Below are 24,814 nucleotides of genomic sequence, written 5' to 3'. Positions count from 1 at the left end.
GCGCACCTTTACAGTGACGCAAACAAACTGCGACTCTGAGACGGAAACATCATGGCGGCGCCTGGTGGGAAGAAGCGTGGCCTCGAACATTTGGACGAATATGAGCCAAAACCAGCCAAACACCTCCGCAGTTTGCACGACCGGATGGCCGAGAGGAGGCTGGTCGTTATTCTGGAGGGAGCGTCGCTGGAAACCGTGAAGGTGAAGGCTCGAGAGGGTTTTGTTTTGTTGCTGCGAGGCAGCCCGTCTGGCTGCTTCAGGAAGAGTTGATCCCACACATCACGTTAAGAAAGTTTAAAAACTATTGATTATCTTCTGTGTTTTTGTGTCTTTCAGGTTGGAAAAACATTCGAGCTTTTAAACTGCGACCAACATAAGAATATAATCTTGAAAAGTGGAAGAGATCCTGGACACATCAGACCTGATATCACACACCAGGTAAACCTCGCTTTAGCCTAATAGTATGTATGTACGCATTTATTTCCCTATAAGTTACCTCAGTTATTTAGCTGACAGAGGATTCTTCTCAACATGTAATGATTGTGTTGTTGTTTGTGTACTTGTCAATCGCCAGTGTCTGCTCATGCTGATGGACAGTCCACTGAACAGAGCGGGGCTCCTGCAGGTTTACATCCACACAGAGAAAAACGCCTTAATAGAGATCAACCCACAGACGCGCATCCCAAGAACGTTCCCTCGGTTTTGTGGTCTTATGGGTAAGCTGCAATGTGTAATGTGTTTCCAGTTGACATAATTGGTCTTCATACAGCTGTATGACATTGTCTGGGTTATGTTTCGTTTTTAGTTCAGCTGCTGCACAAACTCAGTGTGAGAGCTGCCGATGGCCCGCAAAAGCTTCTAAGGATGATCAAAAATCCAGTGTCTGACCACCTGCCTCCAGGCTGTCCTCGTATTTCCACCTCTTTCTCTGCGGGAGAAGCCGTTTGCCCCCGGACTGTGGTGCCGGAGGGCCCTGCTGCAGTGGTCATTGGAGCATTCGCACATGGAGCGGTGAGCGAAGCTGCAGATCAGCAACTTTAAAAATAAAGTTAAAACCTAAACAATCAAGGCTCAGAGTAAATATAATGGCAAATTCTGAGTTTATTGAATTGAGTTTATTATATTTTGGTTAGATTAGCAGACATAACTGTACAAAGACACTTTACTTGTGTGAGTCACATTACATGAGCATGAAATCCATGCAAGCTGAAGGCTGCAGATATCTGACCTGAGAAGCAACGGACTTCACTGACATAAGGCTGAAAAGAATAAATGTGGTAAAGAGGATTTCACAGTGAACTTTTCAAAGGTTACTGGTCATTGCTAAAAGGTTTTGCATTTAAATTTCAGAACGTAATCTTTCTTTTTAGTACTAACACTGCATGGATACTTTGGAGTTGTTTTATTTGAGCTAATGTCCTATTATGTTACTGGTCTGACTTAATTGAGGGAAAGCCCACACACACAGACACACACATTACAAATGGCAGATGATTCACAATGGACTCAAATACTGTCTGTGATGACTCTGTCTCTTAGGTGAACGTGGACTACACAGAGAAGACCATCTCCATCAGTAACTACCCCTTGTCTGCAGCACTGACCTGCGCTAAGATGTGCTCTGCCTTTGAGGAAGTGTGGGGGGTCCTGTGACGGAGATCAAGATGCTGATGCTGACGGGGCTTAAACATCAGACGACACGGACTAAAAATACTCAAATCAAACGGACAACAGAAATGTATTCTGCCTTCTATCTGTGTATGATTATATGATGGTGTTTTGGCACCATGTTAAAGATGTATTGGTTTTTGAACCAAAGGTTTTTCTACAGACGTTGTGTACACCATGATGTGTGCTGGTGATGGATGTTTGCAGTTCCATTAAAATATGTTATTAATGAGTGGTTTTTGTTTGAAAGGAACAAAAGTTTACATTAGAATATTTTACAGGAAACTCACTAAATGGGGGGAGGGGTGGGATATAACCATAACTTGCACATAAAAAGGAGAACTTACAGGCTGAGGAGAAGATTTAAGTTTATTGCTGTCAAATTTGAACGCTAACAGCAGGACGCTCGTCTTTTGCTCTCCTGATGTTGGTGTGTTTTCACTTTTGATCCTGTTTCGGAGAGCATCCGTCTTGGGGGCTGTGTTTCCCTGTCAGATTTGTCCTTGCGTGAGACTTGCTTTGTTTTACGGTTCTGGGTCCTCTCAAGCTTCTTCAGTGCTTTTTGACCTCGTGTAGCTAATTTCTGTTGATCAGTGTTTTTTTTTTTTGGCAGTGGTTTCAAGGGATTATTTTGTGTCCTGTGTTTTAGTGGTTTGGCAGCTGGTTTGTATAATTTAATCATTCTGTTGTGTGTCCTAACTCATGGTTGTGTGACTGACTTCTTGGTTTATTACTTGTTAAGACTCGACTCAGTGACTCCTTAGATCTTTTCAAAGATTTACTGGCTGCTGTGATTTGCTTCACTTCTCTTATTAGTTCTGGAGCTGTCACAGGTCTTGTCCTTTTTTTTAATTATTATTACACTTGTCGATTTTTATTAATAGTCAATGACAGGTTTTGTTGGATTACTATTGTAGTGGTATTGACTGCATACTAAAATACATATAACATTCAAACATCCTTGCAGCTACGCTTTATCAATCTTTAGCTAATAAAATTGCAAGCAAAAATGCTTCCTCTGCATTTCACCTGATTGAGTCTGTAAGTGGCTTTTCTTGTAGTTCACACAAGAGTCTTTTTGACCCTGTTGTTCTTGGGGATCTCCCTCAGCAGTCAGGCCAGTGTCTGTCTGAACTCCAGCATAGAGATGCCCCTTTTATGCTTACACTGCGAAACCACACCGGCGATCATCTGGGTGATGCGTTGATGCTTGCATTGCAGAGTTTTCCCTGGTTTACTGTTAAGTTTCCTTATTTAACGACTACTCTCATTCTTGGTCAGAGCCTATTATGTCATTTCCAGTTTTCTTCACATTTTCAGACTATGCAACACCAAAAGTCATAAAAATATTCTTATCAAATATTTATTTTTTGTCACTTTCAATAATGAACAAAATACATAATTATTCTCACATTCACTTACATCTTCACAACATTCCCTGCAAAAAATATTGTTTTAAATCATAAATGGAGTTCTGTTAGTGCTCATATGAGGCTCCTCAGCATGTTTGTACTGAACTCTGCTGGGGCCTGAGTGAGCACTGGAGGCTGGTAGGACACAGGTTTGTTTTGGCACAAATGACTGTGATCAAGAAGGAAGGCTCCAGAGGCATGAACTCCCAGTACGGGTCAGTGTCACAGTTAATCTGGAAAGCAGAAACAAAAAAAAAAAACAAGAGTAGCTGTGAGGATAGGATGTGAAACCTTGAAACATAACAGTTGAAGGACATTACCTGTGAGAAAGCTGTGAGAAACAGATGAGTGTGTGACAGCCCCGACAGGGAGCTGTCTCCGGGACGCTGCCTCAGACTCTGCTGATAGGCCTGAGGAGATGAAATGCAGACGCTTAATGCTGATGTTTTCCTCGCCCGGAGAAACTAATAACTATAAGTGGCTCCTCACCTGCAGTGCTACCTGCAGCGCAAAGTACTGCAGCCACAGTTCCTGCTGCTGTGCGGCTGAGAGCCGAGACACGCTGCCTCGACCCGCTCCGTCAGTCACGGTGAGGTAGTGATCCCACACACACTTCCCCACAGCACGCATCGTCTCACTGTGAGAGAGAACTGCCACGCAACACACACCGACATGCATTAAATGACAGGTAGCAGTGTGTAAGCAGTGTCTTTGCAGGTGTTCTCTTTGGCTTTTACAAAAGCTGGACGTCAATGTGATTGTGAAAGTGTCTTACTCTCGGGCAGCAGCAGATGGATGATATCTTTGGTGATGAGGAAACCAGCTGCACCGTAATTCATGGCTCTGTTTGTGAACAAAATAAAGGTTTATGCACTAAAGTGTTAAATAATCAAAGAATAATTGAAGACAAAAAACGGACACTGTACCTGGGGTATGTGGAATGAAAGAGAGGAGGGATGAACATTCCCACGGGAAACACGATGTCTTTACCCAGCAGAACTGGTGTGACAGACATACTGCAAAGACATGTGAGGACATTGACGCTTTCTCTCCAGACAACTTCCCCACATCTGACATCTTCATTAGTTGAATCACACACTCACATATCAGCAGGCTCGCTCGGATCGGTCAGGAGTTTACTGCGCCTTTTCTGCCACAGCGACAGCAGCTGGACGTAGTTGGAGAAGAAGCTGTGTGTGCTGACAGTCACCTGTAAACCAACAGTGTTGGTGTGAAATATCTGCTACCATTGGCCCGGTTATGTTCCTGCAGTAAGGCAGAAGTGCCAACCTCTGCAACATGTCAAAACTTTACAATGATTTTAGTGACAAAGCTCAGTTATTGGTGTGCAAACATATCATCTGATGTGAGGTTTGATTTGAGATTTAACATTTAACATGATAATCGAATCTACCTCTGAAAACGTCAGGTCTAGCTCGGCTCCCCTGGAGATCTCCTCTGAAGTCCAGAGTCTTGGAGTGAAAGAGTGAATCTGGAGACAGAGGTCAGAGCTTTTTATCAGCATCCATCAACATGCAGCTTTATTCCTGAAGACGGGGGAGGATAAACACCGCCCTCACAGAGCTCCAATTATCTTCATGTTTTCACAGTATTGCACCCGGTTATTGCTTCACATATTACCTTCTCCATGACAAGCTGGTGAGTTTTCTGATCCATCCAATTCAACTCATGTAATTTGGCCTTGAAGGTGGAAAATACGTTCTGTATAGTCTCCTCTGCCTGTCCAACGATACAAGTTTTAAATACACATGGAGTCGTGTTAAAACTACAGTTCTTCGATTCTCCTCCTCACCTCTCTTTGGGCTGTGCGCTCACTGAGAAGGTGTGTGAGGACTGAGCCAAATCCTCGCTCTGTCTCCAGCACACAGTGTTTCCAGCGAGGGGCTTCCTGGTGGAAAAAAGTCCCATCATGAAGATATGACTCTGATAAATCAGTTTACAGGTGTAGAGAAACACTGTTGGATGTTAGATTCATTAACCTGATCAGTGTTTCCCAGAATCACAGAGAAATTCCTCCGTGTGTCGGAGAATCTGGAGTCCATGGCAGGCATCATGGTGTGCAGCAGGCTGAGGACCATGAAGGTGTGGAGGGGACCGCTGAGGACAGCCAGAGGACACGGGGCCGAGTCAGAACCGGGAAACGCTCAGGAGTTTTTTTTTTTTCCTTTTGGTGCCACATCCTACCTGGTGCTCGTTTCATGCTTGTTCAGCCATTTGGTAATGATCCGGGACATTTGCGCGATGTAGGGTAAGTTATGCAGCAGGACGTGGTCGTCTTCACTGAGAGACAGAGGGTGGAAAGTAGCCTGGAGACAGCCCAGCCAGTCGATAGCAGGGGCCTGTTCCTGTCAGGAATATTCACGCGGTTGAAATAGTTTAACTGCTGTGAATTCAGACATGCTTTGTTTTGTCAAATTAATGTTAGATCTTATAAGAAATCTCTGCAACAGAGAATCCAGACAGAATATTGCAGTGATGGTGTACTTGTAGCTCTTTAATGGTCATGCGCTGATGGAGCTGTCCTTTCACCAGGCGGTAGTGCAGAGGCGAAGCCGCCACGGCCAGCTCAGAGGACAGGGAGATGAACAAGCCCACGTGGATCATTCTGTTGCTCGGCGGGGCTCCCAGCATGGCCAGGTACCGCTGACAGGATGCCAGGAAAGGCCGGAGAGTCTTTACAGAAAGCAGCAGGAGAATGATAATGAAATGCATTAGTGAAATGCCTTCACATTGTTTTATTAATTTAAAGAGATTTCTTAAATCCGCAGAGGTCATCAACCTCGGTTTTTGCCTCGGACTTCTGTGTCTTGCTGTTCCATTCAATTGGGATCAACAAATCTGGCTGATCAATCTGTTGACAAGAAGGATACTTCAGGTAAAGTAATAACACAAAAAACCACTTTGTCATGGCAGTGCTCCCATCTGAATGTTAGACTTACAAATTATCCTAATGGATACTGGCCTGTATGTATCTTTTGGTTGTTTTTTGTCCAATTTCATTTGGATCTTTGCCCACATAGAGGTTGAAGAATGGAAATGTGGCGTAGTCTCTCATTAGTAATCTCAGCGTGGAGTTGAAATCTGTCCGGTTCCACTTCCCCGACACTGCCCAGCCTCCCAGCTGCATGCAGAGACACACAAACACACACAGCACGCAAATATTCAGAAAAATCCCACATGTCTGAAAACATCTACTGCAGAGGCATAACAGCATGTTATAGCTCTTGTGTGTGGAACTAGATAAACAGAGCAGGAACCACCACTGTGTGTCTGGACCAGTTTTTCTCAACCTTCTTTCATTCAGCCCTGTAAAACATGTTTTCAGCCAAGTACCTACCAACACCATCATATGATCTAAAATACTATCGGGACTTACATTTAATTGATATACTACCTATCATAATTAGTCTTCACCACTTTTGAATTGAGTTAATTTGGGCAAGATTTTGCCATTTTTGAGGATTCTGTTGGAACATTTATGGAGAATTTCCCAATATTTCCAAAGGAGATGTCTAAATCTGTCTGAAATGTAGTCTGAAATGTTACTAAACATTTAAGTATAAAGGGTGAAAGTAAATTTTACAGAAACTGTTTTGGGTGCTGCACCTAGAAGTGAGATGATCGTCATACCTTCTGCACCAGCGTCAGGAAGGGCTCTGCTCCCGTGTTTTCCAGAGAACTCGTGTCCAGGCAGGAGTGGTAGAATCCTTTAGCCTTCTGTACTGCTGAACTGTTCAGCATGTCATTTGATTCTAACAGAAAAACACAGTTAAATGTTACTGCAATTCAGGGTATTCTCTCTATATATACTTGACTTCTGGGTGCTCTTTCTTTATTTTCTTGCTCATAATAGTAGAATTGTACCATAATAATATTTTACTTGTATGTTCTGAAACTGTTGTGAGATTTTTAGTCATGTCAAGAGTTTCCCGGTTGAATAACGGTCAACACACTAACCTAATATTTTAAGCAAAAGGCCTTACCTAAAATCTCCTTCAGATGCTGCAGCAGCACAGTTTTCCGGTTCAGTGTTTTATCTTTTCCCCGCCGCCTCTGGAGTTTCTCCTCATTCTCTGGTACCCGCCCCGGCCACGCCGACTTCTCCATCTGGTTTTGAGGATGTCCCGGGATTCCCTGACCCCTCTGTCTGCTCCCGCTGTCCTGCCAAAGCGTATCTGATCCACATGTGAACAAGAAGTAGTCACAGGGCTGCGTGAAGGGATCGATAGATGTGGAGAGTCTGGCTGAGGCCTTCCGACAGGCTGGCGACACACATGGAGTCACTATATGAGAGAGAAAGAGAGAAAAGTGTAATGCAGAATGGAAAATAATGCATATTAATCATCTCATGTTGTGTTTTTCTTGGGTAACAGTACCTGGCTGGTTATTATTCTTTGTGTGGAGCTTGTAATGCGTATAGAAAATTAGTCCCAGTATGGCGGCACATAAAGATAAGCCTAAAAGGAGGAGGATCGGCCTTTTGTGTTTTATCCACAAAGGTTGATTTTGGAGCTGCTCTGGCAGCTGCTGTTGTTGTAACATATGCTGGCGCTGGTTTTGTTGCAGGACCTGAAGGGGATCTTCACTGTGACGCGGCTCAGGCCGGGGTGGAAGCCGATGGTTCCGCTCAGGTTCTGGCTGGACTGGTCGCTCAAGCTGGAGGTCAGCAAAAGAAAGGACAAAAGTGGCTCACTCAAGAAATGAAGAAAGAAAATGTATTAGGGGACACCAAGAACCAAGTGAAGGCAGTTATGTAGCTCTTCACAAATATTCTCAGATTGAATGATTCAGAATAAATACTCACAGAAGCACACATTAACTGTTTGAAAATGACAACCAAATCAGTGTTTTGTTGTGCTAGTTGCTTTAAGTTAGAAATATTCTTAAACTGTCACATTAATGATTTTGCTTGTAGGTGATTTAATATTTTCACCCATTTCTTTTAACTTCACTGGAAACTCGGTTCGAAAATTGTGTTTTAATCCAAAAAAAAAAAAAAAAAAAAAAACCTGATAGACCCCCATTGTAGCTCTCTGGCGCCCTCCAGTGGAAGCCCGTCCCACATTTTGAAAACCACTGTACTAATACTAATACAGCCCGAAATACCAACTGTTTTTGTTCACTAACATTCCTACCACTGTTCTGATAATCATAAAAAAAACACCCGTTTACCTGCCATATATTCAGTGATTAACTTTTTCTGTTATTTCTTTTTCCATAAGTACTCCAAACATTCTTGAGCTGAATTAGAGGCAACAAAATTAATTAAATGAAAAGAGAAAACCCAGAACCTCTCCAGTATCAGCACTACATTCATTTTTAAGCTTTCAGTCAACACAGCCCACAACCTTAAGTTGTCACGATTACAAGCAGCTCCAAACATTTAGTTCAGCTCTTTCCAATATAATTTAATAACAAGGATTCAGTGGAGTGAGAGACATGTCTGTCTGGATCAACAGTTTAGGAGCTGTTAATGAAGATGATCAAGAGCTGTCCCAGGATATAAAACACATTGTTAATCAGCATGTTTTTACAGCTACAGTAAAAACAATCAGTGAACCAGGTAAAGTTTTATAACCATATTTTAAAATATTCAAGTAGTAGGTTCCAGTTTCTTTCCACATTTCCATGTGAAGGTGGTAAACACAGCTTCAAAACACCCCTCATGACACACATGTTCTCTTACCTCCTGGAGCTCTGTTTGCGATTGACTCATTGTTGCAGTGTTTCCCCAGCGTGCACATCCCCTGCCTTTTATATTCCACATGCTGCTGCTCTGTCAAACACTTGTCACCTCAGCCTGCTCTCTCTTTTCATCACTCACTTCTGATCGGACACTGATAAAAGCTACTCTGCAGCTCGCGTCTCGCTCTCCACTCCGGAAACCAGACGATTGAGCCAACGCCAGAGGGCCTGCAGTAGGGCCTGCACGGGGGAATCACCATGGGTCATGAGCTGGGGGCTTACCTTGAGAAATACAAGTGCTCCAGATGTCTGCAGTATTAAAGGGTTTTCCCGGCAAAGGCCCAAACACTGCACTGAGTGAGGGTGACGCTCTTCGTCCTGGAAAGCGAGCGCACTCAGATGGACATGCATATATGTCTGCTGTCGTCATTATCAGCGCAACACATGGCTGCGAGCCACTGATAGAGCGCCATGGCGAGCTGCAGATTGCGGGGTAGCCGCGCCGCACATCAACCGAGCATCCAGGAGATAACATGTTTGGTCAATGTCACATGGAAGCACGGCATATTGTGTCCGAACGTAAACATCAGATTTAATCTCAACTTACATGAAAGCTAATACGCTGTGTTGGCCTGAAACAAAAACCACACATTTATTGTATTCAGCATTTTTCTTTATTCGTTTATCTTCTGATACAGCAAAAGAAAAGGGAGGGTGGAGCTAAATGCCTTTAAACATATACACATTCAAACATTAACATATAAAAAAAAAACTACATGAGAAGACATGTCATCCACATGGAATACAGTGGGATGAAACAATGTAATGCCAGATAAATGCAACCGAGTCGGCATCATCATACACAGGATACGATATGGTGACGACAGAAGCAGGGCCACGAACATGGAGCCACTGGTGCAAACAAACAAACAAACAAACATAATACTAAAGGAAATTTCACCGCTGCTGACACAGTGAGCATGCAATGCTGAATCACTAAAGCCCAGTTGTTAGTCTCTCTGGTGTTAAACAGCACCAGACTATATGCAATCACAAGTAACAGTTTTCTTACAGAGGAATTAATATTCTGTGGCTGCAGACGAGGCTCAATTCAAAACAGACAACAGGGTCCGATAATGGAGAAGGCACATTGCCAGGTTTAAAAAAAAAAAGAGAAGAGTCCACATAAATGTAAGCATTTATCAATGGAATACAGTACAGTAAAGATAGGAATACAATAGTATATAAGTGACATGGGCAGACTTAAGTATAAAGGATGACTAGTGGGAGGAATAGTGGTATTCATGGTAACAACAGAGGAAATCAGGAAAAAGAATCTGGGCTCAAAACATAAGAAGAAAATGTCAAAACATTAAATCTCATGTAATTGTTCCATCAATCCTAATCTTGCATAATTTTTCCAACAATTTGGTCTCTTTCTTTTAATATCTGCTACCTCAAAATGCTGCTACAGTTTGTTCTGGTACACATGAAAACCTTAAAAAAAAAAAAAAAGTCGAAAAGGTCCATAAATTACCTAAAAATAAGAGATTCTGATAGATGCCCACTGAAAACGATTATGTTTGTGGTTGGTGGGAAAAGGAGTTCATCATGTGCAGGGACTTTAAAGTCACAGTGGCACTAAAATGAGATTTCACTTCACTATGGAACTGTGCAACACTTACAGAACAGGTCCTGCTTTCAGCCATGCAGCTGACGATAGTTACCAAACACTTTTTTAAATCGTGAGATCCCAGCAGTGGAATCTGTGCTTGGCAAATATGTGCTTCTTGTCTGTTGTTCATTCTGCATCCAAAAAGCATGCGTCTAAAAATACTGAACACAAGTGAATCAGCTTTAAGCTATTTCTCCGAAAAGAAAAGAAAAAACAAAGTTTGTTTTTTGTTCTAATCTTTACACAGTTTGACCAAATAGAGAGAGCTACGAGACATTTTGTTTTTTTTTTTAAAGCATGCCTGGAAATTGTCAAATTCACATCACAAAAACTAAGAGCAACATTCACTGTTTTGATCTTTATGCTGTTGCGCCGCAGCCCTAGCTGACTTCAAAATGCTATCGGAGTAGACTGGCTGATATAAAGCACTTTAGAGGCAGGAAAAGCATCACTGGCCATGCTTGCTGGCACCGTTACTGCCAAAGTGTGAAAGATATCCTCAACCACCAGCCAGCCACAGTGGTAAAATCCTACAACGAACATGTTGGAGTTTTCTTGGTCCCTAAACTCCCCCAGGAACAACTCCATCGTTATGGCACTCACAGGGAAGAAGACCGGTCCGTTAAAGTCTTCTAGAGGCTCGAGCTCAGTTCTGGGTGCTACTAACAACGTTTTTCTGAGTGATAGAAAAAGGCAACTTTATATTTATCAGGCTGCTTTTTAAAACCCAACTTTTCTTTGTGCAAGTTATGCTGGAAATTTTTGCGTAAACATAGAATTGGCACAGAACATTTGCTGCAGTACACAGAGGGGGCTACGAGGAGGGTTAGAGATCTGGAATCATAGACGAGAGGAGATCGTTTCAGTGCAGTACATTACCTCTGCACCGAGCAAAGTGAACAAAGATAAAGGGAATACTACACTGTATCTGCATGCGTGCCAACCTTTTCACACCATTCATACACACAAACGCACACATCTGCGCACATAGACTGAATAAAGCCCTGTTGCAAAAGGCAAAAAGGCAGCTGAATGAATCCTGTGCTTTTGGATTTGGTTCATAGTTAAACTGAGTGCAGCTGCGAAAGCCAATCACTGGGCAGCTTGCTTGGCCCGCTGGGTGTGGCACTTCATACACAGGATCCTACCATCCAGTGGATAACAGCCGTCTTCATCCGCTTCTATGGAGAGAGGGCGGGCGCAGTCCTGCAGAGTGACAGCGTGCATTTCTTTAGCGAGTTTTCTGACTTTCAGTTTGGAATGCGATCTGAATTTAAGCCAATGTCTTACCTCACAGCGGTAACACTTGAGGTGAAAGTTCTTGTCCAGAGCGACCACTCTGACCGTCTCCTCGCTTCCTGGAGCTGGAATGATGGGCTCATTGCAGCTCACGCAAAGAGGGGAAAAACGCCTGCAAAGGGTTACATGAACAGAAGCCATTAATTGCGATTGAAGCGACTGAATTTATGACACATATACAATCGGGCAAGGTAAGACTGAAGCTATGCATGAAGGTTAACCAATTCATTGTGTTGACAAACTATTTGTAGGTGGAAGTGAGAGTACTCTGCTGTATTGCTGTAAAATTCAACCGTATAGCCACCTGTGGTAATCCTGGACACAGTAGGGGTTGTTATTGTCATCAGTGATGAAGGGAGCGCCCTCAAGTACGCAGGAGCAGGTGCTGCAGCGGAAACAGTGGGCGTGGAAACACTGTCCCACTGCCTTCAGCACACGGTCTGTGATCCTCTCCCCGCATCGGGAACACACGGCCAGGGAGCTCTGAGGACGAGGACGACTTGTCAGTAACATGGAGGCGAAGTTTGGAAATTATGATACATTTGTTTTGTGCAAAGTAATTTCTTTCAACACATCAAATATACATTAAATGCTTCTTCAGATGATCTTAACCTTAAATTCTTCTAGTAGTACCGAACGAGACTGTGTCTGAGCTCAAAACGTGACGCTGGCGTTTCCTCACCATGTAGCAGTCCTCGCACTGCGGCGAGCCGTCCCTGTCATAGAACTGCATGCCCTGCAGGGGGCGATGACAGCTCATGCAACAGAAGCAGCTGGAGTGGAAGAGTTTGTCCATGGCTCGCACAGCTGGCTGAGTCCGGGAGAGAGCCTCGCCACACTTCCCACACATTTCTGAGGCAAGACAGGAAAAAAAAAGAAAAAAAAAAACCCTTGTATAAATTAACACATCCATCTTTTTTACTGCGTGCCGCTTGTGTTAATGCAGTCTATGTTATGACAAAGATACTTGGGGTTCTTAAAAAATTGGTTTGTACAAACTGTTCCATTCCCCATTAGTCTTCTACATTTGTTGAAAAGAGGAATAAATTACAGATTTATTTTTTTTTTTATAACCAATGGTTTCCATGTCAACTATTCAGCTAGATGAATACGTTTCCAAAGTGTGGTATTCAAATGTGAACTAAAATAATCCATTTTCTAAGGAACAGCAAGACCCTGGTCCTCCAGCAATGTGGCCTTCAATAAAATCAAATATTACTTTTGTGAATGCTTACTAACATAATCCATGATTTTCTCTAATTTTTTGGAGGACGTTTAAACCAGCAGCTACTTAATGACTGCAATTAGCAACAAAGACTGTCGTTCGTCTACATTATTAAAGCTCATCACGTAGGGCAGGCGCTATGTTAAATGATTTTGTAATCAGTGCATCGAAGGAAGTTAACGCGGCTGTTCAGGAAGATGAAACATGATGAGTGTGTGTGTGTGTGTGTGTGTGTGTGTGTGCACCTGTGGGAGGGGAGGTGATGACCGGCGCGTGTGTGTCCATGTCTTTAATAAAGTCCTTGGTCATTCTCTCCAGCTCCTCCACCTCCCTCATGTTCAGAGGAACGCCTCCACCGGGGATCGAAACTGGACCGGGGGGTGAAGGCTGGGGACGGACACACACACACACAAACACAAACACACACACACGAAGCCATTAGTTCGTATATCCATACATTATTTACAGTTTGGTACCAGATGCCTTTTAAAGCGTTTTGTCATGTATGATTGAACAATATAACTTTTAAAAACACTCAGTATGTCCACAGCTCCCTTCTATAAAACTAAATTATTTGTACTTCCTGCGCCTTCTGAGCGCAGAGCGGGAACCTACCGTTGATGCGGGGGTGGTTTTCATTGGCTGGGTGAAGGAGGAGGGTGGAGAAGAAGCCATCGTCTTGGTTTGAGGGGGAGGCACAGCAGCAGGAGGGGTTTGGTTTGCGTTCACCTGACCGGCAAAGGGAGAGCTCTTCACGTGATTGGCTGCTGGGGCGGCGGCCGTGCTATTCACTGAAGTCGGGGGTGCGGGCGGAGCGGCGGGGGGCGGGGGGAAGGAGCTGGGCAGGGAAGGTTTCGGTCCGCTGCTGACTAGCGTCGGTGCCTGGTTCAGGTTCTGGTTGAGTTTTTGCGCCAGGGAGGCCGACGACATGGCCGGCCTCCCTCCGAAAGCGGTCTTTGGCGCCACGGCCGGGCCCTTCGTGGCTGAGTTTGGCGCGGCGCTGTGGTTGGCTTGCCGGCTGGTTCTGGCTTTCAGTTCCTCTGCCCAGGGCGCGGGAGGCGGACGGTCTCCCATCTCAGGCGGCGGCAGAAAAGAGAGGGCGGGCTTGGGAGCGGTCGGGGGGGGAGCGGAGGGCTTGGGTGCTGGTGCTGAGGAATACTGGCTCGGCATCTGAGCAGGAAAAGAAAAATCTTCACTCAGACTGTATTAACTTGTAAGGGCACACAGGCAACAGCCTAATTTGCAGTCGGATTATTTTACACAAAAAAACTTTTTTTCTCTTATTTACAACAAGCTGTAATTCACCAGAGCAGAGTTGTGGCCATCCAGTATAAAAAGCACTGTGAGTTGAAACGTTGAGAGTAGATACTTCTATTATCTTGATTGAGGGACTTTGATTAAAGTAAACACTGGAAAAGCTCTAAAGTTTGACCCTATCAGAAGTGCTCCGTCTTCGTGACATTTATTTTGTGGTTTTTCAGCCAACATTATTCTGCGCTGATCTAGAACCTTCCAGTTGGATAAAACACTCTCCATTTATGGCGCTCTCACTGCGTCCCTGGCAGCGCGCTCAGGCCTCATCACATTCTCCGATCCCGTGTGCATCGCTCTCCCTCTCTGTAAATCCTCCCAGCGTGAACGGCCAGCTTTCTTGCTTTTCGTTCATTACTCAGTCTGGTGTACTGCGTGAACAGTTCGCTTGTCTTTCTCCCTAAACAGATGAGCAGAGAGAACTAATGAAACTAGCTTGGCATGCCTCCCAACTATTTCCACTGACTGCACCTTGCTTTGGTTCATTTTTTTTTTCCCCTCCCCGTCTGACTCATTCTCTCTCCACAGTGCGCCTCCTGTGAGTCAGCTCCTGCTGTCCTTTTCCCTCTCATCTCTTCTGGAGCGATGAAGCCGACGTGGGGTTCATTTCTACTGCCAGGAACGCGGCTCTCAGCGGTCTGTACCTTGGGGTTGAAAGGTCCCCTTGTTTCCATCTCAGACAACAAGTCGGTCAGAGAGTCGAGCTGCTTATCGAAGCTGGTCTGCTTCTCCATCAGCCTCTGGCAGGGGGAGATAGAAGGGACACGCATTGACAAACGGGGCATTTCCTTACGACGGCGCAGAAGGCTCCAGACACAAAACAATATTCAACTGCAGAATGAAATGTGAAACGTCTTTAACGCTTTTAAGGATGAGCTTCTTGGAGGATTTATGACTCAGAAACAGAAATAACAAAGAAATAAAATATGTTAATTTAATTCATGTGGTAATGAAGAAACAAATATTTCATTGTTACCAGCCTGGACTGATGAAAAAGAATACTACAAACTAAATTACTTAATTTTCTATTCTGCTGTTGGCTGTTTGCAGAGAGATAATGCATATCTGTACTTTGAAGCTCGGATTATTATTTTAAATGACTTAACGCTTACTCTAATCTAATTCCATGCATCCTTCATCTCTTCACAAACCAAATTCCATGCCTTAAAACTCTTCCAGTAGCACGACCGGGCAATGACCCAGTTGGAGGTATGAGAATGAGTGATTTACCGAGACTGAACAGGACGAGGACACAGAGTAAAAAGTCAGGATTGGATTTCCTGCTACGCTCCGCATCCTGCTATCACAACGATGTGCTCCAGTGTCCCGACGAGCAACGTGCAGCGAGCAGCAGGGAGAAGCATGCGGACGGTAAACGCTGTCGTGACTCACCTGGGGGGTCCCTGCAGCACTGGGGACACTGGTGCCTGAGGCGGGCATGGGTGGAGGCGGCGGAGGGGGAGGCGGGGAGGCACAGGTGGGCGCGCAGGCACTCTCCTCGGGGGGAGCTGGAAGGGGCAGGTCGTCTGCCACGGGAGGTGGGGCGGGGAAGGCGGGAGGGGGGGCATCGGAGGCGGGTGGGGTGATCTGGCAATCGAGGGGAGGTGCTGGCAAGTCGTCGTCCAGTGGGGGAGGAGGAGGGGGTGGGAAGTCTGACGATAAACGAGGAGGGATGATTGGTTAGAAGCTGTGACACATAGCGCCTTCATTTCTGAGTGATTTGAGTATCTAAACACTTCAATACTGCACTGTAGTTAAAACAAAAAACACTGGAAATCAAAGAATTAATGTGTTGGAAAGATGCAATTGGTTCAAGATTCAGAATCCCTCTATGAAGCTCTAGAGGTCTGTAGTCACTGTCTCTGCCACCTTCTGCACACTTTGCACTATTTTTGTGGCCTACCACTGAATGGCCGAGTTGCTCTTGTTCCCAGTCGATCCCACTTTGTTATATTCCTCCTGACAGTGGGATGTGGAAGATTTATTTAGTGGTGAGGAAATTTTCCGGCTGGACTTGTTGCACAGGTGGCATCGTATCGCTGTGCCACACTGGAATTCACTGAGCCGAGAGCGACAAATGTTTGTAGAAACAGTCTGCTTCCCATGGAAGTGATTGGAAAACCTGAGTTGTACGATTTGGATAGCTGAGCGAATACCTTCGGCAATAAAGTGTATTTGTTTGATCTTGTGATTTTCTTCTGAGTTCACAAATTACAGCCTGCAGCCAGCCTCTCGTGCCGGTATCCAGAGCCTGATTTCAGAATTCTAAGTGCCCTGTGGAATTTTCTTGTAAACAAACAAAAGTCGTGTTTACATGAGGTGTTTCTAATCAAAAACACTGATTGCATCCTTGTGGAGTAAGACCATTTCTGTTTGCACTGCCTTCATTTTCAAAAGTTCTGGATCTGCATCTACCCTGAGTGTTTTGTTTTTGTTTTTTTGTAACGGGTTTTACAGATGAACGACTTCACTCCCGAGAATAAAACCACAAAGAATCAGAATCACGTGAAACCAAAGGGAGGAATGCGAATCGTCTACGAGCTTCTTCAAGCACACATTACTTCTAATGGTCAGAAACTCCACAGGCTGCTTTTAATTTGGACTGCACTGTGCACAAATTTAAAAGAGACTGTGAAATTATCTAAAAGACAGGAATTAGAGTGAAGCAATGTAATGTGTGGGGGGAACGACTCATTAAAACATCACAACTGACATGGCATGATAGACTCAGCTGTGAAGCTCTGCATGCTCTCGCATGGGAAGCAGCAGGGAGCGGGACTGAGGAGTGCTGCTCTCTAGGCGAACATAACTTCAAACACAAAAAAATGGCTCTGAAAATAGCGTAAATAATGCAAATACCATCACAGAGCGAAGGGGGTGGGGGAGGCAGGTCTCCCACTCGGCCAATGATGCCGGTGCCGATTGGTGTGGGCGACGGAGCCGAGGGGGGCGTCTGGCTTTTGGGCCGCGGCGGTGCCACCGAGGCGAACTTCTTTGGCTGGTTGTAGAAGGACGGGGTGGTGACTTTGAAGTTCAGGGACGACGTCACCATGAATGGCTTGCTGCTACTGGAGTCCTCCATCTTGTGTGTTTTATCTGAGGATGAGACCAAGAGCGGCGTGTGACCATACGAGGATGCGAAGGTATGAAAACAAGTTGCGGCACAGTCCCGAGCGTCACGGCTCCTCCTCTCACAGCCCACCTGACGGAGACACAACAATCATCAGCTGACTCCATTCAAAGGGCCTCAGATTCTTTGGCAGCGCATGAAGATCCAGCTTTCTGCCGGGGAGTCGAGGCTGATGACACATCGGCAAAACATTCGGCCCAATACAACTGCAAACTAAACACTAATTGTAACCAGATTTAGCTTCAGTGCCTGCACACACACACACACACACTCACACACAAAAAGACAGTGATCCTTATCTATACAATCCTTATCTATAATTACATTGAAAATGAAAACGGATGAGCTGTTCACAACTATAAGAATAAAAAAAACTGGTGAAACACCCAGAGAAGCAACTCAAACAAGAATATTTGTATGTCCTTGATAAATGTACAACTCTTCCCTTTGTTATTAAGGTGTTTATTCACTGTTTGGCAATAATGACCAGACACTACCATTCTTTTATTGAACTTTACTTTACAATTTGGAGATGTTGATCTATAATGTGTTTTTACGACTCATAAAAAACAAGTTTTTATGATTGAAGATGAACCTTGAACTACTTATGGTGTTGGTGAACTGGCAGAGAAAAACCACCCAGGAGCTCTCGACAAAAACTAGACAAACTGGCAGTCAAAAGTGAAAAGAGAAAAAAAAAAAGTGTCCTGAGGCCAAGAATACGACGCTGACCAAGCAGAGACGATCTATAATATGCAACACGCTGCTGCTTGAAATGCAGCAGTGCCACAAGTCGCAGGAAAGAGCCCTCTCTGCACCAGAGACGATAGCGAGCAAGATAACATTTTTGTGTGATGTGCGTCAAGAAGAGGCCGAGCTCAAATATTTACTTCACACATGCTGGTGGTAAAACAAATGTTGATGTTGCTTCCAGTGCCTCGACCGAGATTCCTACTAAAAGTGCGAGGACATTTCCCGAACACCGTGACCCCAAACATAACATTTGGTCACAAGCATGGTTGTTCTCATGGTTACCACAAATTACATCCCCTTCTCCAATACACACAATAAAGAACATGTCTGTATACACACTGCTTGCTTCTTTCTACTCCGAACCCTTTTAATACTAGAAATACTCCTTAAGACAGTTGTGATTCACAAAACTGTGAACTAAAATTGGTCTCCACTCAGATACGGTTTCAAAATATTGGATGTGGCTCTTAAATGATGGTGGTCATTATCATCACCTTATGTTACGGTGTGTTAGTACAGAAATAAAGCAGACAACCCCCTCAAAGTGGGTCAGTGACCCACTTTGAGGTCTCCAAAAAAACAACAACAACAACAACAAAAACAGTTGAGAACCACTGTGTCTAATCGGTGCTACCTATACATGCATCCATCTGGCTCCATTATCTTACTTGCACTGTGTCGTTTTCATGCCAGATCCCCTGTGCTCGCAGGATAAAGCCTCAATCTGATGTGTCACCAGGGGGACAGCGATGCTACTTAATATATTTTAAGGAAGATTAGGAATTAACAATTTTTTTGAGTCTGGTTTTTAGGACTGAACTCCTATAATTTCATCCCATTAAATACTGTATTTTGAGATCCTCGATATCCTCCATGATAAATAATTGATGATCAATAATAATAAAAAAAAAGTCAGTCAGCACCTAGGGAAAGACTGGCTTGCCTTTCCATATTTTTATTTTTATCAAGTATTTGCAATTTAAAACTTAATAAAATAGTCTAACAAAAGCAAAATATGTCACATTGTTCTTTAGACAATGACCACTGAACCCGCTGTGCTCATCCGTCCAGCGACTCATCTGTGTTCAGTCCCACCAGGAAATGGCAAACTGACCAGTAAACACAACACAGGTTAGAGATCTTGGTAAAAACAACCAAGTAAAACACACAAACTGCCAAAACTATGATGTCAATTTAAAAAAGCACATTGCCTGTTGCTACTTTAAGCACTAAAAATGCAGGTTTCCCATAAAAGTAGTCTCTAAAAACAACACAAAACTGGGTCTCTTATGATTTATTCAAAAATTATATTTATACATTATTTATTGTTTTTTTGGGGGGGCTGTACTGATGCTGTCAGTAAACTGAATGCTCAAGAAAAAAGCTGAAACTGTGATTTAAGTGATGCCGTTTTCATATTTGATCGCAGAAAGTTGATGAACAAAATGTAATAATGTCGTCATGTTTTTACACAGAAACAGGAAGTGATTCAGAAAGAACACTGAAAATAGTTTTCCAGAAAATCAACGATTGTGCAAATAACTAATACAGTATGACACTTACTTATTCCCCATGAAAATAAATCCTATTACTATTACAGATGTATACGATTGGATATTTTTTCAGATTAAAAAAAAGAAATACAGATCTTCAACTGGAAAGCATTTCTTGCAGGAATAGATGAGCTCTGACAAGTCTTCTCAAAAACATCAAGAATTTGATCCTGGTTCCACTTTGTTGAGACGCACCAGCAGCTCTTCAAGTTCTGACAAGATGTGAAAACGCTTTCACCTCCTGAAAGTATCTGATGATCAGAACTGCTTCTGTTTTTATGAGCTCAACTTCCTACAACGCAACGTTTAACGAAGCGAGTTTTGCCCATATATGATTATGTATTGAATAGTGTCTCATAAAAAAACGTCAGACCACATGAAATGTGACCATGATATGTCCAAAAACAACATGAATCCAGACGCAACTACTTTAAACTAATACTGTTCGTGGATGACAAAAAACTTTTCTCCAAAGTTATTGTCCTTTGTGTGTTACATAAACTTCTCCCATTTAGATCATTCAGAAAATTACAGAGTGAATCGATCAGCACCGACAAAGACTCTCTGACAGACAGAGCTGTTGTACTTTTTTGGTGCAGGCTCACAACAAGTACCGATACTTGAAGCAATAGGGAGATTAAATACCTAACAAAGAGAGAGGACAGGTGTTCGGTCCTCTGGGAAATAGCGATCCACTTATTAATGCATCAAGACCTACTTCACGTTCAATGAAGTGGACTGGTTACAACCAAGATAAAGCGCTCAACTTTAAACGAGGTTTTAATGTCGGAGTATCAGCAGAGTACTCCAAACGCAACACTTGAGTCTATTGTAGCTTTGTAAAGGGAGCGCTTGTATTGACTGTGATTTAGTCTTTTTCATTTGAAGTGGCAGCTACTGTGTTTCAGGAAAACAATATGCAACAGCCGTCTTTAATTATTTACTAGTAATAATAGTTTATGGTCAGGTTTCGGTCTGTACTTGATACAGTCCTCGGGGGTTTGATACACACTCAGCCATAGACATCCTCCAGAAAATCTTTCTGGAAACCTGAAACCTGATCCCTGATCCCTGAGATGAGAGGGACCCTCAGCTGAGGAACATTTTTGGCACAACCTCTCAATGACATCATCTTTTTGGTTTCTTCTCCTTCCCTCTAATCATCGTCTTTCTCTTAAGAACTTTGTAACCCACCTCATTTTGTAAGACTGGTAATACACTGATTACACTACTTTTACGTTCTGGCTTGTTGTTACTGTGTAACAGACGAGTATTGATGTTGAGAGACATGTTTATAGTTTTGTTCCTAGTTCCGCCTTTTGTTCACTTCTCACCCACCAATCGAAATGAATGAAATCACCGGAGGCTGGACTTCTTCATCTCTGCTTTCCATCTGTGATGGAAGATGGTGGATGTAATCAGCTTAACTACCTTATAAAGGAATATAAAAACCAGCAGGCCTCTTGCACTCATCAACATGGTAGTAACGAGGAGACTTCAAGATGAAAACAAGGCACACATTTGACATCAAACGTCCTGACAATCATCAGTGAAAAATGTGTTGCATATCAAATGTTACCTACTGTCTTTATATTGTCTTGCTGACGTGAGTTAAACATACTGTCTCATCCAAAGGCAAATACAGCTGCTGTTATAAAAATAGTGTTATCTCTTTTATGAGTAAAGCATTACGTCTGCAGCAGTTCAGTGCTTTGTGAACAGAACTAAATTTGGCTTAAATGCTGCATTACAGCAGTTTGAAGGTCATCATGGGAGCATTTATCAACATGTTTCAGGTTGTCCGTGACACACCTGCATTTATTTTTATTTTGTGGCTCAAGAATGGTTAAAAATGGACAATGACTAAGTGCATCTGCAACTTTCTCCAGGCAGTTATTCAATATGATTGTGTTTTTGGGTGTGAAATGATGCTGAATCTTTTCTGTGGCCTACCAGAGATAAAACACGGTAAGGTGAATGTTTAAGTAATGTCGATGTCTCGCAGTGTTTCCTCCTGTCTGGTTAGTCACTGTGTCAGTGACTGGTATGTTGTTGAAACTGTCCATTGTTCTGATGTTAATAGCGCACCCAGTTTCAGGGAAAGCGTGTCTAGGCCAGGGGTCACTAATGCAGAGACAAATAATGCGTTCGAATCCAATCTCACAGGTCACTGGTCATGCATGGCACACCAGTGTCGGGCTCCATCTCAGACTGCAGATGAAGGAATATCTGAACGGGCAACATTTCAAAACTGGCAATAACATGAGCGGCTGGACTCTGGGTCAAACTTCCACTCCAACAAGCCTGTCTGCTTGAACGGACATGCTATGTGATCTAGATCAACTATTTTCCAGACAGTCAGAAAAAACACTGCAATGTATCAAGCATTTCCCCACACCCTATTTGTATATGCAATATGTCCATCCATTCTTTATTCACAGATATGTTTCCTTCAACAATTCATTGAGAATAAAGTGCCAACAAACCCAGCTTCTTCAAACATGGCATCATGCTAGCCTCAGACTGAACCTTTTCATTATGAACTATTCTTAAACACAGCCTGCTTACGGTGGCCTTGTCTTGAGACTCACTGATGATCCCAAAACATAGATGGATGTTCTCACACATGACGGACACTACAAGACACTAAGATGATCCAAAACACCAGAACTAGGCTCTTTCTTGAAAGGAGACTCTCCAGCTTGAATGAGGGTCTTCCAGTAAGCAAGTTTTCGTTGGAGCTTTGGATTTCATCAATAAATTCTATACTCATTCAACAATGCTGCTACATACCATATATAAATTTGCCCTACTCCAAACATCTGGGAAAAAAAGGCAATATCATCTTATGCCCACCTCTAAGCTGTTTCTGTAATCCCGTCTCACACATGAGATTACTGCACATGATCTGCTCTTGATATCTCAAATTTAGAACCACTCACTCTGCTGAAACACTTTGGTGGCCCATATTCCTCTTTATTTTTGGCACATGAGACAATCAGCTGAACACACTCCATTCACCTCATAAATACGTTCATATGAACACAGTACTTGTTTCTTTACTCCTGGTTGTTATACGGTTGCTGCGATAGTGTGATTTTCTTTTTCTAGAGGTGACAACATACTGAAAAAAACAAAACAAAACAACTACTATGTTCTAAAACATTTAATCCAGTTTAGGGTTGAAGGGTTGTTGCACTGAAGTGGATCTCAATGAATGTGGGGTGAAGCAGTTCACCCCAGTCCATCATGTTCTCAACAACATGTAGTTCCACTCATTTAATTTTTTTTGAGGCGTCAACAGAGGTCTGTGTTGCAGCAGCCTGCAGAGCCACCCTGTCAGGCCAGGCCTCCTCACTGTGGGCACAAGCAACCTGATATGATCTGTAACTTCTCTATATTGTGGATTGCTGCTCTACCCGCTGCGATCTTTTCATCACACATGTTTGGCACGTTATCGACCTTCCCCGTGACAGCTTGCAGCAGTGGGTCACAAACAATGCAGACGGGAGAGATGCAGATGAAGGATTTAGGCTAAAGCTGGCTAGCTAAAACGCCGTTCATTCACGCATCGTATTGGGATGCAGTGATGATAGAGCTGGAGCAGCACACTAGGTTCTATCTGTTTCTGTGTTCAAGTATTTAAAAAAAAAAAAGGAGAAGAAGCATATGAATGACAGCTGCCACTCACCTACAGTCGCACACCTCCGCCAGGCTCTTTAGCTCCAGCCGCGCTAGCTCCGCTCGGACACCTCGTCCACTCACTCACACACTACACACACCGCAGCGGTGAAATGGGCCAACACCGCCCAGTTTTCTCGTCTTACCTCATATGGAAAGGCAGCTCGTTTCTCCCCTCGCGGCTGTCATCAACTTAAACAAGCGTGCTGCTCTGCGGAGCGCCGGAATGCTCACGGCCGCGTCGCTAGCCGCCTAGCCCCGGCCGGCTCCTTCCGCATTGCCATGCCTTATCGCTGCTGCCCATCAGCTGGCGGAGCGGCGCGGCGCGGCGCGGAGAGGCGAGCCGACCGGGAACACCACCCACTTTACGAGGTATACTCCTCCGCTGGAGTCCTGCTTTATTCCAGTCGCTAGCATGTGACAGAGCCGCACTTTTTTTTTGTTGCCACATTCCTCTCACAGAGTAACCGCAACATTTACAATTTCACGACTTTTCTCTAAGCGGAGACTTTTACCTTATTAGGTAACCTGTAGCAGTCTACCCCCTTCATAAAAACCAGAAAGGCATGCAGCCACCCTGTGATCAAGAGCTTACAACAGATTACTCAGGTACTCACCCTGTTCAGTGCAGCTTTCGGAGTGGATCTCCCTGTTTTTTACTTCCCCAGGTTTCTTTTGTTCTTCTTCCTCTTGGTTCAAGCTGTGTAAAGTTAGTCAGCGATGGCAACTTCTGTTACTCTCTTCCCCTTTCCAGCTAGTAGACCCTCCCCCTGTGCTGCTGCTGTACAGTCTGGAAAAGGAATGACACCATCCTTCCTAACAAGTTCTTTCTCGTTTGATTTTGGCTCAGGAGGACTTGTGTATGACTGTGTAAACAGCACCTCTCTCTCTCTCTCTCTCTCTCTCTCTCTCTCTCTCTCTCTCTCTCTCTCTCTCTCTCTCTCTCTCTCTCTCTCTCTCTCTCTCTCTCTCTCTCTCTCTCTCTCTCTCTCTGTGGGTTCATAAAGTGTCCAGTCAGATCCCTCCTCCTGCCTCCTGCCTGCTCTCCTTTCTCTCTGAATTCTTGCAGCATTCTTCATTCAATGACATCAACCCTGTTGCCTCTCCTTGTAAGGTCAGACGGAGGGAATGAGGGAGAAGGAGGGAGGGAGGGAGGGATAATGGGGCTAAAGGCTTGATTAGATGCAGGCACTGGAAGCGGTGTAGGGCTCAAGCCTGAGGAAGTACAGTGGCTGAAGAGAGTACGCCGTGGAGAATGCGTTCTGCCTGCTCTTTGGAGCTCTTTTCATGTCTATCTGCCACTTGCCTGAACAAGCGCCTCTCAGGATTTGATTATGAAAAAGAGTCTGCAGCTAGATTATTATATGTTTTGCACCACAGCGGCCAACATGCTTAGACTGC

The 24,814-nt window shown here is 43.9% G+C and overlaps 3 protein-coding genes across 5 annotated transcripts; 1 reads left to right on the top strand and 2 right to left on the bottom strand.

The window, feature by feature from the left end:
• The first annotated feature begins 2 nt into the window (after positions 1-2).
• Positions 3-2,521, top strand: emg1 (EMG1 N1-specific pseudouridine methyltransferase). The gene is made up of 5 exons (XM_030103197.1): positions 3-201; positions 337-438; positions 575-716; positions 806-1,011; positions 1,540-2,521. Exons 1-5 carry the CDS (start codon positions 52-54, stop codon positions 1,651-1,653), a joined length of 714 nt encoding a protein of 237 aa, XP_029959057.1. The 5' UTR covers positions 3-51; the 3' UTR covers positions 1,654-2,521.
• Positions 2,522-3,015: 494 nt separating this feature from the next.
• On the bottom strand, positions 3,016-8,994 carry kel (Kell metallo-endopeptidase (Kell blood group)). Its single transcript, XM_030103089.1, has 18 exons — positions 8,788-8,994; positions 7,478-7,757; positions 7,085-7,384; positions 6,732-6,853; positions 6,064-6,222; positions 5,881-5,952; positions 5,586-5,774; positions 5,286-5,446; positions 5,081-5,198; positions 4,894-4,989; positions 4,722-4,820; positions 4,495-4,572; positions 4,184-4,290; positions 4,007-4,096; positions 3,856-3,923; positions 3,570-3,730; positions 3,401-3,490; positions 3,016-3,313 (listed from the first exon to the last, which is right to left on the bottom strand). The coding sequence occupies exons 1-18, from the start codon at positions 8,866-8,868 to the stop codon at positions 3,167-3,169; spliced, it is 2,418 nt and encodes an 805-aa protein (XP_029958949.1). The 5' UTR covers positions 8,869-8,994; the 3' UTR covers positions 3,016-3,166.
• A 1,756-nt stretch (positions 8,995-10,750) lies between these two features.
• zyx (zyxin) lies at positions 10,751-24,300 on the bottom strand. 3 transcript variants are annotated; one of them, XM_030103115.1, is made up of 10 exons: positions 24,031-24,300; positions 17,156-17,392; positions 15,689-15,948; positions 14,941-15,036; positions 13,601-14,155; positions 13,231-13,372; positions 12,443-12,612; positions 12,065-12,243; positions 11,752-11,872; positions 10,751-11,667 (listed from the first exon to the last, which is right to left on the bottom strand). In XM_030103115.1, exons 2-10 carry the CDS (start codon positions 17,376-17,378, stop codon positions 11,554-11,556), a joined length of 1,860 nt encoding a protein of 619 aa, XP_029958975.1. In that variant the 5' UTR covers positions 17,379-17,392; positions 24,031-24,300; the 3' UTR covers positions 10,751-11,553. The 3 variants fall into 3 exon arrangements, with proteins under 3 accessions (XP_029958975.1, XP_029958974.1, XP_029958976.1); XM_030103114.1 differs by lacking the exon at positions 24,031-24,300 and adding an exon at positions 23,560-23,705; XM_030103116.1 differs by lacking the exon at positions 24,031-24,300 and adding an exon at positions 23,424-23,444.
• Positions 24,301-24,814: the final 514 nt, after the last annotated feature.

Source organism: Salarias fasciatus, chromosome 11, assembly GCF_902148845.1.
Source record: "Salarias fasciatus chromosome 11, fSalaFa1.1, whole genome shotgun sequence".
NCBI lineage: Eukaryota > Metazoa > Chordata > Actinopteri > Blenniiformes > Blenniidae > Salarias > Salarias fasciatus.
The sequence above is the reverse complement of the archived record's forward strand: the minus strand, read 5'-3'. Positions and strand labels throughout refer to the sequence as shown.